Source organism: Colius striatus, chromosome 7, assembly GCF_028858725.1.
Source record: "Colius striatus isolate bColStr4 chromosome 7, bColStr4.1.hap1, whole genome shotgun sequence".
NCBI lineage: Eukaryota > Metazoa > Chordata > Aves > Coliiformes > Coliidae > Colius > Colius striatus.
Genome location: NC_084765.1, coordinates 2,350,356 through 2,369,204, shown reverse-complemented (window position 1 = coordinate 2,369,204; position 18,849 = coordinate 2,350,356). Strand labels below are relative to the sequence as shown.

Genomic DNA, 18,849 nt, shown 5'->3' with positions numbered 1-18,849 from the left:
TTGGCCTTGTTTTTAACATATCCTTAGTTGGGAAGTGTACCAGCAGACACAAATGATACATGCACCACCACATTTCCTCTGCAAAGTATTTACAGTGGGCTCTATCTACTTACTTATCCCAATTCTCAGGAGGAGACTTTTTCTACTTAACCAATAAATTGTTCCTTAAAGAAAGGGCTTGAAACAGACTTGACCTTATCCCTGATTCCTTCCTGAGCTGCTTAGATAGCTGACATGTTTATAACCTTTCAAAGCCCTGGAGTTGTCTTTCTATAATAACTACAGAGGCAAATTATGTGCTCTGTGTAAAAGACAACGCTGCTATTAGAGCCTGTGTTTCTGAACTTCAGGAGAACTTTGAAGTCACTTGCAGTTAAAGTGGTAGCTAAGCATGCATCAGTTACAAATGCACAAAAGCACTTCTACTGGACAGATCTCTTTTTCCCCTAAAGGAGAATTTAAAAGGAAGATTTCTGTGTAGCAAAAGGAAATGTTTATTCCAAATTAATGAGGTACTCACCTTTGACTCTATCTCCTTTGTGCAGATGAATTTCCCCTTCTCCTTGAGGTTGATATGGCTTTACGACAATAAAAAGTCTTCCAGGTACAGCGCTGTAAAGTTTACGTTTTGGACCCTGATAATCCAAGGCAGACAGAGTATCCTTGTTGGCACTGGGACTGTAAACAGCACTGGAAATTGGAATGGAAAAACATTAACTGCTTATTTCAAATAGGCAAAGTTAATCATTTATCATCACATTCCCAGGGTTAAATTAAACAGTGAATAACATAATTGTCTTTCATTAATCCATCTAACCCTGCAGAGAAAATACACATTTCTCAGCCTAAATACATGCTTTTAATGGTTGAAATCTTTTGACATGAAATGTGATCAATATTCATCTGACCACAATAGTCTAGAAAACTAAACATGTAACACTAAAGTTTTCAGCTTTTCTGCAAATTAAACTTGCACATTCACAGACTCTGATCAGGCTTAAAATTCATATGCAAATCACACGCTACAAGTATCACAACTTGTCAGAAAGACCTTAGAATGTCGGTATTTACAATTATTGTCAGGAATGTATGTCTTTATAATATTATAATGGTAAATGAACAGCCAAGAGAACTGAATTATTAACTCAATTGACTGAATAATCAGGTTACTTCATGGCTTAGAGTACTCCTATCAAAATAGGAGTCGATAAGGCTCTCAAGATGGAGAAAGAAGAAGTTGTCTGGTAAAAAAGCCCAAACATAGTGGATCTTTCATATCAGGAACACTTCCTTCCATTTTCCTGCAGTAACTTCTTTACCATTTGGAATAGCATCCCGCTTTCACCTCATCATTCTGTGAGCAGGTGCTAATAAAGATAAGAGTTTAAAAGTGAGCTCTGGCTGTATGTCTGTGATGGAGTTTGCATTAGAAACCTCAGCCAACTCTCACAGTCGTTTAAAGGAAGACAGGAAAAGATGATGTTCGAGTTTCAGTTCCTTCTCTCCTTTCCTTTTTCCTTATAAGTGAAGAAACAATCATCATCATAAAAGAAATCCAGATTTAAGCTGTTGCTACACATCTGATTTCCATTTGTATCAAGCTGTATTTTCTGCCTAGTCTGGTAGCAGCCAGGTAGCAGCTCTTCACAATGTTACATCCCAGCATCATCTTTAACTCCTAGCAGAGAAGATTTTCTCTCTCATTTTCTCTCTTACTGAATGGCACATTCAACCCTCACAATGAAGGCATCAATTCTCATGGGGCAGGCTTACTAATGGAAATTGAGGCTGCAACATGAGATAGATGACTTAAAAAAAAGATCTTTCTTCCCTACTTGTCCCCAGCATGGGCTCCCAGCCCAGCAAGCTCCCTGCCATGAAAAAACAGGAGGAAGATGTGCACATTTCAGAAGATGTGTGGACATGTTTCCCTCTCACAGATGAAGGTGGCCATTCTTGATAGTTCAGTCCTGGCTGAGGCTGTGCTGGCACCTCGTTTCACTCATCACCATGGGACAAATTCCAACCAGTTATCCCTGTGAAAATAGTCTGATATGAGAAGCAGTAGTCTCACAAGAAGATAAACACCTAAGCTACACAGGCTGTAAAAATCATATGAACCACTTCCAGCCCTTTTCAACAGTGCAAACCTCACAAACCTCATTAATCCTTTCTCATACTCTAACCCTCTCCATTAACCTACACCTTCTGGCTGCTTCTATACCAGAACCCAATCTACTGCTATGTCAAAAAGGGCTTTTTCATCAAAGGAGAGCAACAGCTCCATGGTGAGTGTATTATTTGCAAATAATAAGCGGAGACCACAACAATTCCCACAGTTAGCAGACAGTAAGTAGGTGGTCATACAGTTAAACAAAAGCTGTGAGGAAACTGTCATGTAAAGTGCTATTCATCACTCCAAAACAAGCTTGTGGCAAGCAAAGGCATTGCTTGCAGGAAAAAAAACAACCCCAATAAACCTTTTTAATTGTCTTTAAATGTAAACAGGGTCCAGCTCTCTTCTCAGTACTTGCATGTACTCTGGACACCTCTGACACAAGTATATATGATGGTACATATGCAACTCTGCAGTTGAGATACTGATGCACTAAGAGAAAGACCAAAATTATATTTCCACAAAATTTCAGGCATTACATTGGTTTCTATCACTTGTGTAAGTTTTCTAAGTAACGTGCTTTCAGAAAGGGAAGAGGAAAATGGCTGAATAAAGGCAAAGCAAAAAAATGCTTGCTTATTCAGCAAAACATTCTAGTTGTTTCCCCATCTCATCTTCCCCATTTGATTCTATGATTCAAAGGATACTCCAGGAATTTAGAAGCCCATTATCTCGCGAATATTGATGAAAAGTCACTTTTTATCCCTTCCAGCTAAAATAGTCGTTGACTCTGACGGCATCAGGAGTATCCAGTGGAATGTGATGGTACTCATTCTCTGAAGAACATGTCACAGCCACCTCCCCACCAAAGAGAAGCCTCATTACAGACAACCTGACTTTAAGCTGATAGGGGTCTCTGTGGGGAAGCATCACCTACATCATAATCAAATGAGCTTTTGCCACTGTAACACACATAAGGTAAGGTAAGTTAGCTCTACTGCCTGAAACCACTGGCACAAGAAATTTGCATTCTATTCCTTCCAGTGAGTCTTAAAATTTCAGACAATTTCTTTTCACAATGCACCTTATTTCCACTCTCCAGCAGTATTGTTACTATCAAAAATAGTGCTTGTCAGTTTGGGTGCCTGCAGTCACAGAGAGAAGAAGAATGTGCAGGGTAAGAGGTGACAGCTTTGACTACATGACATTTTGTTTTACTGCCTTGAAAACTCAAGTATTAAGATCCATTACATCTACAAATGACAAAGAGAAACCAGCAGCTGCATTTCTTAACAATACTCATGTCCTTTGCTACGCTGAACAGCAGATGGGGATTTTTTTTTTGATGTTAGGAAACAGATTGATATTTTTAATGACCATTGAATTACATGTGTTTGGTCAAAACACTTGAGCTCTAATTCTATCCATCAGTACTCAGCTCTACCTCCCTTCAGTTTTGCAACCCCTTATCCTGGGGCAGCTCCTTCACTTGCATCTTTGATGCAGTTCCAGAGTCCTCCTCAAGTGAAGTTGTAGTTGCCTATTGACAAGACAGAGACTTCACAAAGCTAAAGCCCTCATTTGTGATCAAAACTTAGATCTAATCTGATGCTTTATTATATTACTTACAATACCTGCATCACTGTAATTAGTCAGGATTTGCTCTCCAGTGAGACACAGCTGCAGGATATTTGCAGAGAGCGCTACGTCACATTTGTAATTCACGAGGAAAGGAAGAGCAGCAAACTGAGAGAATGCAAAACCCTGCAGCAAGAATAACCATGGAAGAAGTCCATGACATCTGTCATCACCATCTCCATGACATCTATCATCACCATCTCAAGAAGCCCCCTTCACTCCAGGCCAGCCTTCTACATAGCCTCACTTATCCCCCCTATTTTACTCTCTGGTTCAGCACACATCTGCAGAGGGGAGAACTAAACAGTCTCTGCTTCATCACCCATAAGCAGCTCCAACACAGGTTTCAGGCTTGACCAAGAGTTTCATGAAGGAATCAAGTATCTCAGGAACATTTTACTGTGCTGTTAAATACAGACATTATTTCACCTATTAAAGGATCTTGAGAACTAACACCTTGATTTGGAGGTGCAAATTCAGTGATAAATCACTGCTGAGCTCTGATGAACTTTAAAACCTGCCTGGCTGCTGGAGCAATGTGAGGAAACAGCTGAGTTTGACTGGAGCTTCCCATTAAAACATTCACATTTGGACATGTTCCACTGGGCTGAGTTTTTATTACCTATATATTATATAAAGTGTAAAACAGGCCTATGAAGAACACAAAAAAGAAGGTAGTGGTCCAGCATGGTGACATTAGAGTTATGTCATGCTGAGAAAAAGAGTCAAAAAGTCACCTGATGTGCCTGTGCTGCTGCCGCTTGGCATCCTCTCCCAGCCTGTTCAGGGATGGCGACCGGCTCCGGGAGGACGGAGTGTAACTCCCCACAGTTTTTACAGTTCCATTAGGATTATTCTGCATCTGTTGAAGTAGATGAGGTGAAAGGCTGCGGTGTGAAGAAGCAGAGGAGGAGGCTGACCACTCAGGGAGGTTGTTGATGTTCAGATTGTTGTCGCTGTTGGAACGAAGCAAGATCCGAGGTGCTGCTAAGGTGCTTGGAGGTCTCCGCCTTCTGTTTGAATAGGTAGGAGCCTCTCTGAAGGGCACTGTGTAAAGAAAGGCATCCAGGGTAATCTCAGATGATTTCATCATTCACATGTGTTTACCACTCCATAAAAGATTTAACAACATATGGCATTGTTTCTTCTGCACAGACAGAAACTCTACCTTGCATGAATAGCTGATAGAATTCATTCTCTTTAAAACATCACTAAAACTGAAAACAACTGGGCAACATTAACCTCTTTCCTGGCTTTAAGAAAGTTAGGCAACACCAGCGACATGAGTGTGATGAACAGTCTGAGCTATGGTCCAAGAAATGGAAAACATCTCATTATTGCCAAGTTGCACTCTTTAAATTTCATCTAGGTGGACTTGCTTCGTCTGGGGGGTTGGACTGGATGATCTCTAAAAGTCCCTCCCAACCCCTATCATTCTGTGATTCTATGATCCTCTTGCTATGTTGTTGTATTCAATGGGGAAGCCATAGAACAGAGCTGATCAGCAGACTTTTGTTTGAGTTAACTTCTGACTTCCTTCTCCAAAACCAGGAGAATGTTGTTCAGTCACGAGTTCAGGCCTAACCTCAAATCTGCAGTGTTAACAGTCACCTTATCCTCATCTTCCAGGTTAAAAATCGAGGACACAGATTCTTCTCCTGGCAGAACTCTATTACATGCTGTAATCCCTAGGTATTCCCCTCTTTCTAATCTAGGCATTTCTACCATATCTATTACTATTGTATATAGAACATATTCCCCGAGAGTAATACACTCGCTCCATCACGTGCCACGTCCCAAAGAGAGCATCACTATATCCAAAGGCTGCAATATACTACTTAATGAAATAGTCATAACAGAAAACAAAAGCATGAGCAATACAAGCCTAATACAAACCAGAGGGCCCATCCTTTCATCAGCGTTACTGTTACAGTGCTGCTGTAGTCATACAAGGCAATGAATATGTTTTCCACATCTCCTTTCCTCACTGTGGTGGGTCAGTTAGTTCCAAGGGCAACTTAAAAGGTGAGTTGGCTGATAAAAGACAGCTGACTAGCACTAGATACGATGGCATTTCCTACCCATGTGATAAGGTAATAAAGGATTCGACCCTGAAAGCTTAAGCTTGGTCCCCATTCGTGCAACAGATTAATGAGAGGAGTCAGGGAGTTGCAAGATTTGGTCTAAAGTGCACATATTTACATCTGAAAAGTCACAGTAGTATAACTAACAAAAGGCAGACGGGTATTATTCTGAGGACTTTATCGAGCTGTTGGGAAAAAGCCCCACAAAATATCATCCTACGTGTCTAAAATGACAGGAAGTGCCATTTATCAAGTGCCAGAAATGTCTAGGTATTCAATACACTTCAAAAACACACCAAAAACCAGAATAAGAATGTCTGTCATACTCTGCAAGCAAATAAATTCACATAAATATGAATATACATAAGAACCAATCTGTCCTGCTGTGAAATACAGCCTTTAATTGAGAGAACACAGCAAAACTTAAGGTTTCAGAGCAAAACTGAAAGCTTATTTATAACAGAAAGATGGAACTGCAAGTAAAAGAATGGTTTATATAATTTTCACTAGAATTAGCTTATGATTATTTATGAATCTTTCTAGTGAGCTGAAACTCAGAACACGACTCTAGGAACTATTTAATTGAAGACAAGCATCTTTCCCAGGTACAATGAAGCAGAATAGCTCCTGTAATAACTTCAGTCAAGGAGGAATCACACAAACCTAAATACAGGGAATGTTTTGCACATAAAGGTTTACTGCCTGAAGGTCTAATTCTGTTCCCTTGGGGGTCACCAAAGTTTGACTTGGGCTTTAGATTTGAATGATTCATTAATTTGAACAGGTAACACTCTAAGCTGACTGCCAAGCCCTCCAGCCCCAAACTGATCAAACTAATCATTAGTAACATTTTGGGGATGTTTACTGTAACTTTGGAGAGGTTGGTGGGGTTTCTTGTGGCAGGAAGGGGAGGGAGAGCAAGGGGCACAGTGCTGAGACACAGTGACAGGACAGACAGGGAATTGCTGAGCCCGGTAAGACCAACAGACTTTAGGAAACACAAAACTGGCACATTCTTTCCTCCTGACAAACAGGGTATGTTTTGTACATACACACACTCTCCAGGTACCAGATGACACTAATTCTTTTTGCCTCACATGCCTTAAAAGGATTTTACATGACCACTGAGTAGTTAGCTTTTGCTTTGCTATCAATGTTCTATTTTTAAGGAGGGGGTTACAAGCAAAATTATCCTTTACTACAGAAAACAGACAGGAAAGGCAACAACTAATTACACCAATTGTCGTGTGTCTAACACAAATCTTTTATAGAAAGAGTTAAAAATAAGCATTTCCGTGCCTAAAGTGATTAATATTCCACCCAACTGTTTCTTTTCCCCAGAAATCTGCAAACTGTAAGTGGGTGGATATTTTTTTAGCTGCTTCTTATAGGCATTATTTATATTATTTTCACAATAAAAACATAACTACAACACAAACTGATGAAATGCAAAGTGCCATGCTTTAACCCCTGTAGGACACTGGTTTCCCCTATTATTTCACCATGTTCAGAACTGTAAGCATAACTGTTGCAAAACTTGTTTGGGAAAAACACTTCATATAAAATGACACGAAAATGTCTGAACTAATTTAATACCCCTGAAGTTTAAAATTATCATCCCTAAAAGCATTCCTGAAAGTATCGTTTAATCCTTCCTCCAGCTCTCACGGTTCTATTCCTGGCATTCCATCAATCTGAAGGGGTAATTCAGCACCATTCACTGACAAAATTCACCTAGGAAATGCCTTATGTGTCTTCAAATGCATTTCTTAGGGAACAACAACGTTTTTATAACTACGTGACTCTTCGGAGAAAAGACCTAAAATGAATAAAGTCACAGCCAGCCTTAATAATCACTTGCCTAAATGGATTGTCTAACACAACATAATTTTGAGCAAAGAAATTGCAGGAACTGATTAATTACAGAGTCACTAAGCCCATCATATTAAATGTACACAAGAAAACACCGGTCTGAAACATCAAAGTGTTCTGCTTTCATTGCTTACCTTCTTTCTTTGTGAAGGCATTTAACAAAGACTTCATTTTCCCTTTTTACTTTAGCAGCAATCCCCTCATTATATAACCTTTTGCTGGGAAGAAAGAGGCAAAAAAAAAAACCCAAACCCAAGAGAAAAGAAAATAATAATAAAAAAGGAAAAGAAAAAGAAAAGAAAGCTACCCAATTTCTATGTGTTCAGGCTGCCTGCACCCTGACATAAGCAGCAGGTTTCTGGGCACTGTGTAATTGCGAGCATAGCTGGGCATGCGGTACCCAGCGTTCTGGTGACAAAGCCCACCCCACATTCTGTCTGTCAGCTGGGAGCCAACTGTGCATAGACTGAAGCTGCTTGGAAGGAGAAAAAAAAAAAGAAAGAGAGAAAGGAGAAAAAAAAAACCACACACCCTTGCTATCTTTCACAGCATTAGTCATGTGAACACCAACAGCCACAGCCACACAGACCATTCCCCGCTCCCAGCAGCACCGTGCTGGCGCGGGAGCGGACGCGGGGCTGAGGGAGGTGCAGGAGGACACAGCTCGAGGGGGACAGAAATTCATGTTAAGGGCAAAAAGGAGGGAACCAGGAGGAAAAAAAGGGGCTTGGCAGAGGTGCTCTGCAGCCTGCAGCTGGGGAAAGAGGAACCCTGACAGATGAGAGCTGCTGGAGAAGTACGTTTAGCCTTTAAACTTGCACGGCTGACTCTCAGGGCACAGAGGATTTCTGCTATATCTTTGCCTTTTGCTATTTCTTTGCTTTTTTTTTTCTTTTTTGGCTTTTTTTTTCCCTTTTTTTTGCCATTTTTTTACTTTTTGCTATTTCTTTGATCTTTTACCATTTCTTTGCTTTTTGCCATTTCTTTGCTTTTTGCTATGTCTTTGGACCTTTGCTATTTCTTTACCTTTTTGCAATTTCTTTGCTTTTCACTGTTTCTTTACTTTTCCCTGTTTATTTGCTAGTTTCTTGCCTGCTGCAAAGCCCCAAAGAGCCAATTTGAGGGAAAGTACAAATCACACCAAGCTTCACACGATGACGACATTAAGAGCGGAGGCAAAACTGCTATTAAACGGAGTATCTTAACATGGCCTATATTCCAGTCTGAAGGAGATGAGATACAAGCACAATTTTCCACCCCTCTTCCACTGCACTGGAAGAAAACAGAATTTCTTTTTGCACAGGGTAAAAACAACAAAAAACTGACCAAGCTGTTTTGCTAAATTCAGTGCAGGTGAAAGAAAACAAGTGATGGAGCCTCTGCAGCTTTTAAAGTACTAATTCTGAAACAAAAACCTCATTCTATAGATAGTTATGCCAGCCAGTGCCAGCCTTCTCCCAGAGGAAGAGCAAATAACTGAAACAGGCAGACAGGAAGCATGGGGGAGGTGCTAACAGTTACCAAAAAATTAAGCATAACTACTTAAAAGTAAAGATTCCAAAGAACAGGGAACTCATTGGTCAGGAAAATCAAACAAGTGTAACCCACATTTAAAAACTGCCTTCAAACAGTATAAACTATATAAGAGTGAATAAAAACTTATTCCATTTCAGACACCAATGCAACTATTTTGCAAATTATATCTTTTAGTGACTGATAAAACCTCTTCAAGAGAGAGAGAAGACAAATTGCTTACATTGATTTAACCTCTGTATGCATAATGATCTCGTAATTAAAAGAACACTGAAAAGAATCAGTAATCAGAAATAAATGTAACAGTTCAAAGTTAATGTAACATCCCAGTGTTTACAGTTACTAATTTATAAAGGAAAGAATATTTCTCTAAATTAATATCATTTTATGCTTTAGTTCTTTTTAAAGCAACTATTCTCAGCGAGTGGAAATCTTTACCAGAGGAAATGTCAGACACAGCATATGTACATCATTAAACATCTTTATTTGACAGGAAAACTGTTCTTCTTTAACTTGGAAAAGAGGCAAAGCTTTCTATCAAGTAACTTCGAACTGTTATTCACTAACTTTTAAATATGTGCATTCATTAGCTCCCCAGAAGAATCAATATCCTTTCCAGAACTGCTACACCAAAACAACTGTGCCACCAATTTGGATGATAAGCTTCTGTGCCTTACTTTAATATCTTCATTCAATGCCCTGATTATTTTTGGAGCTACACATGACAAAGGAACTATTGTTATTAATAAGATTCTACCTTTCCATAGTGTTTTCTAACTAAGTTTTGCCAGTAGTATGTGAGGGGTCACCAATGAAAACCTCAGACCCTTGTAGCACTCCTGCTTCAATAGCCAAACAGAAGCCAGTTTTATGGTGGTGCTGCCTGAAATGCTCGGGAAGGAGATCCAAATCCTAATTTTCACTTACTGATGGAGCTGAGGTAGTTCTTTCTAAGAAAGTTAGGCAAGTGCTTGCTGGGGATCTTTACTTTCAGCAGCTTCATGCCAAGATTGAGGGCTGTGCCAGGCATTCTAGGCACTGCCACGATATTGCCTGAGGGTGCATCTTTTATACATGTTGTCAATATACTTTATTGACGATACAGAGCACAGAATGGTTCCCATATACTTCATTACCTGTCATGGCCACATGAAAACAGGAAAACCATTGTCTCCCTGTGCTTAGTTTTGTGCTTTAATAACCAGAACTCCAATCACAGAAAACTGAGTACAGGCTAAGCATTAGCTGTCTCCAAAGGAATGGGATTCTCTAAGCAGAACGTCCCAGGCATTTTACTGAGAAGGTGACACTGATGTAGAAACCTGGGAGCTGAATCCTCAAACTGACTCTGATGTGGGTGTCAGTGTTTCAAAGTAATGACAGCCTAAGTACCTAAGCATAGCAGCTAGGCTAGGAAGGGGTTAACCCAGTTGTGCTCAATCATGTCTGTTTTTATTTTACTGTATATGAACAGATAGGCAACTGCAGTCAATCAAAACCAATCCCAGGGGGTGTTTTTATTAGATTCTTGCTGGAGCTGGAGCATTTCATCATCTAGAGGTTTCTAATCAGTGTTATAAAAACATTAAAAAAATACCAAAGTCCCTTGAAATTATTGAGTTTCATGGAAATTGTGGGAACTTTTCCTGATCTGTGCCATCAGCTGTATCACCTGATGAGTGATTATTTCATTCCATTTAACTGTCTGTCTTTTCCCCAACGCAGGAAATAGAATTTCTTCCTATTGCAGAGCCTACTGCAATAAACACTGTTGCACAATGGGAAAATATGACAATCAAGGAAGACAGTGAGCTATTTGCAGCTGCAGGTTTGGATCTTTTTTCTAATTTTCACTAATATCTTATTAGAATTTGTTTACTTTAAGCTAAGTCCTAAAATCTGTGGTGTTGGGAAGCTAAAAGAGAAAATGTTCTAGCAGCTTCCACCTTTTCCTGAGAGACTTTCTGCTTCACAATGGTAATCTTGGAATTAGTAGCTGGGGACAAATACCTAGTAATTTGCCTATGCTGGCACACAATAATAATGAAAGCCACAAGCCATTAGCATCTATAATCTAAAAATCATGAAAAACCTTAAAAATAGAGGTAAGCCCAAATTTCCCTGCTTCTTCTGTATGTGCTCAGGAAAACGTGTGTGAGCTCTGTCTCTGAGAAGAAAAGCCCATCTTAAATGCAAATCAAAACATGAGCTCTTTGGTTAATTTTCATAAGCATTTTTTGGTACATTTGTAACATCAGGCTCCCAAATTTTATAGGGATTTCAGTTCACAGCTCCCATTAGAAATCTAAGGAAAAATCAGTGAGTTACATACTCCTGAGGATCTATTTTTAGGCACTTAAATGCCTTTAGAAAAAGCAAAAGTTATCTGACCAAGTCTACGCTCTTCCTCACTCATCCCACCAACACACCTGGAAGAGCAAGGGCTTCTCAGATAATGGTAGAACATGGTTATGTTTGCCTTGCTTTATTCTTCTTTGTTTATTATTTTGTCCACTTTGGAGTTCTTGCCAGAAAAGATTCCTTTAACTTGTACATACATCTAGGCTTTTGTTAAAAATACAGTTCTCAGAATGTATGAATGCATTTCTCTCCACTATAAAATAGGCTTCCCGTATGCTAAGCCACCAAATGGAGAGTTAGACAAGAAAAGACAGATTCAAATATAGACTGCAAAGTACAAAAAGATTCCTGGAAGAAGAAAAAGAAAAAAAATAGGTTGGTACAGTGCTTCTAGATTCCACATTTATTCCAGAAAGCTATAGAGGGTCAGCAACACAGGCAATGGTAGGAGATTTAGAGGGAATTCACCTCAGAGGAACAAATAAACCTGTTTTATGAAGCAAAGGGTTGGGGTTTTTTTCATCTTTTTCTGAAAAAATCTTGGGAGTTTGCTCAGGAACTTGCAGTTAAACCAGCACTGAGAGAGAAGCATCTGAGCCCACTCAAATGATGCTCGAAGAGCCCAGCCTTAGGTGACCTAACATTAGTATCTCTCTCACCACCATTAGCAGCTTCTCACCAAACAGCTACTACTGACATCCATGAGCTCTTGTTAATAGCCTTCAGGCAGGCAGTCCAAGTTTGAAGGGTAGAATGGGGGTAGGAGACTGTGTAGAGGAAAGGACAGCAGAGGGATGGCTCAGGAACAGATGGCAAGAGTTATCAATTAACAAGAAAAACAAAAAATAGCAGTGCAAGTTACACAGCCATGTGCCAGACATCCCTTCCGTCCCCTGGCATTGCTGGTACATTGCCAAAGCCTACTCTGCTCTATGTGACAAGGGCCAGTCTCACTCTGCTCTCACAAGGAACCTGCAGGTTCACAGAACTTGCTTAAAAACAAACCAGACACCCAGCAAAAGCCACAATTGTGTGGATGGCAACTTGGTGTGTTGGAGTGAACTGGCCACTGCTGGGCTCTTAATTCTGCTGAAAGCACTCTACTCAATTCCTGTTACTAGAAGTATTTTAATAACTAAGCACGTGAGGTGTATGTGGTGGTGGCACAATTCAAAGGAATTTAAAGTTGATGAATATGCAGTTGCCACTACAAAAATTAGCTTAAAATCATCCAAAATGAAAACCAATCCCTTTTTTCTTGCCAGATTCACATAATTATGAATAAGCCCTCGCTAAGATTAGAGCAGTAATGTTTTTCTTTAGCATGAGGGTTGGACTAGATCTCTAGAGGTCCCTCCCAAACCCTGCCATTCTGTGATCTGCTGATTCACTAATGCAAGAACACCATTCAAAGTACTGTGTGCCTCTGCAGAAGGGGGACATGTTCACCTTAAGGCTTTACTTCCAGATGCTTACACAACACCAAGAAGATGTAGAGAATCTGCTATTTAGGTCACATTTTCAAATTGCCAAGTATTGCTTAAAACTCGTTGTGTGTCAGAACAAGCATCTGAAATCTCTTTGATAGGTTACAAGATAAATAGGTTCAGCAATTATGATCCAAACCAGCTTGAGTATCATGGTGTTTCCCTGGTTTTAAATACAATTTACCAGGCTCAACGTGGCAACTCCTGCAAATATCTGAAGCTCTGACTGCAGTGATACAGATACACAGACTAGAACTTACCTGAGGACAGAAACAAAACCTCTGCCCCCAAGAACCAGAGGCTACTTTGCACCCTGAAATTGCACGAGGAATCTGGGTCTGGGGTGCAGGTAAAAGCAGAACAATGGAAGGTTAAAAGGTGTGAAAATGAAACCCTCCAATTCTGTGTGAAAGGCTGGAAGTGGGGAGGAAACAATGGGCAGTAATGAGAGGGATGTCTTGCAAGGAGCATCTTGGAGAGAGAGAGAAAAGTAAATGCAATGAGAGGCAGCTACAATAGCTGAAGGGGAATTTTAAAACACGATTGAAATCTATCAGCAGCTAGGAAGAAAGCAGCCTATTTGAATAAAATATGGATGGCTCCCTTTCATTCTAATAGCTTATCCAAATAAAAACCTGTATTTTATGTAGTTCTTTTACTGCACAGTGTTATCCCTCAGCCAGAGGTGGGAAATGGGAAGGCCAGCTCTGGCAAGGGTTTCTCAAGGTTTTATACTCCCAGAGCCCCTCATTTTGGTTGCCTGTGTTTGGCTTGAAAGTAACACTCAATCTTACTCTGAACAATTCAAATAACTACAATAAATACTTGTGTCTACCTTCTATGCATTTGTGCACTCAGATAACACATGGTTTCCTCTGCTGGTTGTGGAGACAAAGAAAAAGAAAACCTTTAGAAAAGCAAATAATTCTTGTGAAGCCTTCCCAAAAAGGCAAGGGGTGATTTGCAGGAGATAAATCGTGAAACTACTTGTTTCAACTGATTTCTTTAAATATAGACTGGGCTGATATCAAGGTCTGTTTTCATCTGCAAGAACTCATCCAGAATCGTTCATCTTTCCACAGCAGTAGACTATTAGTAACCAGATACTTAAAAGTGACGTTGAAGAAAGAGATTAACAATTTGTACAGTATCTGGACAAAAAGATCTATTTAGCTCAGATAATCAGCTTGAACTGAAAGCATTCAAGTGTGAACCCCTAAAGATGCTCTTTCTTTCACCTCCAACAATAAGGCAGAAAATACAAATCAAATATAATTATAACCCACTACAAATTCTTGTGCTCTTTAAATAAGCTGGTGAAAGGATGGTACCATTTTCTCCACTAATGCTACACTGGGAAATCTAATCCTGATACAGCATCATTCAGAACCATTGAACTACACAACAAATTAATTTTGTTCATTGCATTATATATACATTGAGTTGGGGAAAATATCATTTAACATCAGGGGGTTGTGCAGATCCCAACCCACATAGTTTATGCTGATAAAAATCCCCACTAAAAAAAGCAATATCATTCAGAGAGAGGAGAATTTCATGGCTGGCAGCTCCTGCAAAGAAAGATGCTTGATTTTTCCTTTTAAAGGCTGATACTGATGGGCCTTGGATGCAGTATAGAAATTTGTGGGTTGCAGTCTGATGTTGCAGAGGAGAACAAAGGCAAACGAAACCACACAAGATGCTTAGAAAAACAAATGTATCAATATTGGATTGCATGCTGTTTCTGTGTTCTGGTGTTGTACAGAAAACAATCTAATTTTGCCTCTATGTAACTTTCCTCCTACCAAAAGCTCTCAACGAATTCCTTAAATCATTATGTTGTTCCAGGCTTTATTCAGTGATTTGATTTCACTGCTTTAATCTAAGTGTGAACCTCTTTAGTAAATAGTGGGACAAAGCATCTGTGCTTCCAAAAGTGTTGGTGGATGGTGTCAGTTTTATTTAGAATAACACCATTTTCATAACTGAAAAGTGTACGTTGCTTTCAATGGGGGGGAAAGGATTGGACTCTTGTAGAAACTACAAAATATATAACTAGACAAAATGGTCAAAGGGTGTGCCAAAGGCACATGCACTATGCTACTACAATTTATACAGACAGTTGTAATTACTGAGAGGATAGGGGACCTTGGGCAAATTTATAGGTACTATTTTAGGGATCAGTCAGTTGCATCCAATTCTTCAGGCTTCTTATCTTTCAGCACTATTCCCCCAGTATATCAGTTATGAAATGTGTCCACTCTGATCTGACAACATTTTACAGTACCTGTGCAGAAGTCTCAATGATCACACAAGATGTGTAAGGACGGAGAAGTCCAGCCACGATGAATATCAGCTTTATAGCTCATTTCTGGCTCTAGTAGCTCTCAAACATAACAGTTACTCTTGATTTGCTTAAGGGCAAACTAACAGAAGAAACCATGTCTTGACATTAAAGTCCATACATGAGCGTGAGTTAGCTCAAGGCAATATGATAAGAAAACAGCAAAGAAACAAATTCACAGCATCTTTTAGCTCCAGCTCCTCCTTCAACTCAAATCTTCCTTCACTGCCATTTTTCAGTCTTTATTTTCTCCCTTCTTCTCATGGCTACAGTTGCCTTTCACTGCATCCATCACCAGATCTCTAAGGATAATCTTCCTGCCATGCAGAGACAACAGGAAATAAATGATATGAGTACATCAGAAGAGATGATTTCTAAAAGACATCATGTCATGGCAAAGTTACAGAAAACCAGTAACAAAGATAAATGGATAGAGGTAGAATGGGGGATACACACACACACACAAAGAAACAGTTTATGAGGTATATATTCATCCAGAAGAGGAAGATTTAGAAGAGGTCACAACATGTAAATGCTTAACACTAGTGGAATAAAACCACCCAACTTTCATATGCCAAAGTTTAATCATGAAGGAGGGGGAGGGGGAAATAATCAAGCAGTTAATATAATATTCCTCATCTTTTTAATGCCTTATTGCACTTTGAAGGTAATTTCATTGAGAAAATGATCAGTTTTACTGAGGAGAGGTAGCTGGGCTTGAACTGCCTGCAAAAGAACTACAGAACTGTGAAAGCTTTTCACTCTACTAGTTGGCTTCCCACAGGTGCATGCTACTTTGTGATGTATTTAAGGACAAGAGCTTGTTTTACCACTTTCATTACTATTTTAGAGCAGAGCAGCAAAAGGAGCCCATTTTTATTATGGCAGAGATATTCTCAGTAAAACCATAAACTAAGTGCTGTGAGAACTAAATTGTTGACTCTGCAGCCTCCCAGAAGCCCATAAATCTGCAAGTCAAGAGAAAGAATGTAAGGAGAGAACACCGTTGGGGTCATGAGTGTAAAGAAGCCAGCAAGATGTCCATATCCTATAGACTTGCCTAACAAACTAGAAAGCCAAAAGCATTTACGTGATTGCAGATGTAGCTTCTTAAATGTGGTGACAGTGAGAACCACCGTGTGTAACCCTCTGAGCACTTTTTCCCCTCCCCTCTCTGATCTAGTAAAAGCAATCTTCATGAATCCACCATTTGCTCTTATTCTCACAGTCTCAATTCCAAGGTGGACCTAAGCACTGTGAGCACCAAGTAAGCCAAACTTACACTTTTAAGACTACATGCATTTGGGTTTCCTGAGCACAGACTCCCTCACTGCAAATTTCCAATTGTCTTTTATACTACAGGTAGTAGATACCCAATGTAACCATTCATCTCTCAAAATACCGTCTAAATAGTGGAGAGTGAGCTCTATCTAAACTCATGTTATCAAGCAGGATCTCTAAAAGATAAAACCCAATAATTTAAGCTGCTAATTGTCTCACTACCCTTAGTTCCATTTAGACATTTGGTCTTAAAAAGGAATAACAGCATTTAAGATTATATTAGTAGCCTACATTTCTTCGTCTCAAAAATAACTGTTAATGAATCATGCTGGTATAAATAAGAAAGGATAAAAAAAGAATGTATCCGCTCTAACAGGGGGTTATCTTTGTACAAACATGTAGGTGTCTGCAGCATTTATAATGTTCTCAGTGGCTAATCCCATTGAGAAAGAAAGGCTTGCTCACTGAAGACTTTCCAAGGTGGATTCATATTTAAAGAATATTAGCAATACAATGCCTACTTCTGGTTTGAGACATTACCAACTGCATTTTATAATGTTGGATAACTTTGGGGGAAGATTTTCCTGACCTCTCCCCATTGTTGCCTGTTTCTTGGTGCTGCCCGTAGATTATTTTGAGATGGTGCACTGACAGTCGGGTTGAGATTTCATGCAACAAGTATACGAATGAGGACTCATTTGTTTAGGTTACAGAGCAGGTAAATAAGATCAATTAAAAGAAAAAAGAAAGGGCAAGCTTAAAAACCCATTACCAAAAGTAATCTTATGTACATAGTACTTCAGATGTGTTACCATCTTTTCTTAATGTTTCTGGCAGCAGTGGTAGATACAGCTACATGATATTCATTAATTCAGTGGAAAATTCATGGCTGACATCCAAGACATCACTATGAAAATAGAAGCGTTCTGGATATTATTTGGCAGTCACACCCCCGGCCATCATGAGTACTACAATATCATTTGACTTCCGTCTTCAAGTTTCAAAATAAGTCTGTTTTCTTCCAGGCAAGAAGTGATGCAAATAAAGCTAGTGGAAAATGGCAATGTACATCCCTAAAAGAGAATGGGATCAGAGCACGGAGAGTAAGTGCATAAAGAAGCAAAATGCATACGTTGGGGTTTGCTAAGTTGTGTCATTTCAGGTGCAGATTCTTGGTGTTTCAGAATAATTGCAGACTGTGTGTTTAGGAGAGAAACTATTTTCATGTTGGTGTTATCTGTACATGTGTGTAACCGATACAGGTCTCCAACTAGCACTTTCATTGGAGGAAGGGTCATTTGGCATTAACCACCTAGAACCATCTACAGAGCACGAGTGAAATAAGTTATGATGATTGTACTCATCTATTCAAGGGCACAACTGCAGGTATGAGAATTTTAAGTAACAAACAATATATTTTATAACTAAAAACAAAGGTATGAAGAATACTCTGTATGTGAAACAGATAAAACAGAGCAACATAAAATACGTATTTCGGAAACTACATTAGGGAGCTTCATTTAAGAAGCAAATTCCACTTACTTGCAATATTTTTTTTGTTTAATGTTTGTAATAGAGACCTAAAATGAAGGAAAGATCCATCCCTCAGCTCCACCTGTGGACACCAGACATGGTTTCACCAGGAACTTGTGGTGCAGCAATCCTGCAAGCAGCCCCCACAGCAGCTTTGGCTGCTGAGGAACCACTGCTTCTAGACCACATATACAGTCCCCAGATTATTCATGCCTTTCCCTGCTGTGTTCCCAGTGGAGGTCAGGAAACCCTAAAACCATTCCCTCAACTGGCCAATGACTGGTGAAAGGGTTGTGAAATGGAACAAGAACAAAGAGAAACTTAGGAAGGTGGAGAAAACTTTCCTGGAATTGCTACAAGAGTAAATTCTACATAAAGTCTTACTATGTTTCTCCCAGTTGAGATTTGGCAAGAAATTTAGAAGTGACTCACCCTAAGTCCCCCTGGCTAGGACCATGCTTTCCTTTGTGTTGGGAAGCTGCAAGGAACATCAAAGGAATTATCAGCAGAAAAGAAGGAGGATAAATGGGATCCACAGGGCACATCTAAGGTCAAGAAATTGAGTATAAATGGAAGAAAGAGGAGCGGAAGATGGGAAGA

General features: G+C 39.6%; 1 protein-coding gene across 2 annotated transcripts in view; it reads right to left on the bottom strand.

The window, feature by feature from the left end:
- Window positions 1-18,849, bottom strand: part of SHANK2 (SH3 and multiple ankyrin repeat domains 2) — a 332,306-nt gene that overhangs the window by 204,613 nt on the left and 108,844 nt on the right. For both annotated transcript variants that reach the window (XM_061999345.1, XM_061999344.1), the window contains exons 13-14: window positions 4,492-4,801; window positions 521-690 (exon numbers count right to left, since the gene is read on the bottom strand). In XM_061999345.1, coding sequence (XP_061855329.1) covers window positions 521-690; window positions 4,492-4,801 — 480 coding nt within the window. The remainder of the gene's footprint in view (window positions 1-520; window positions 691-4,491; window positions 4,802-18,849) is intronic.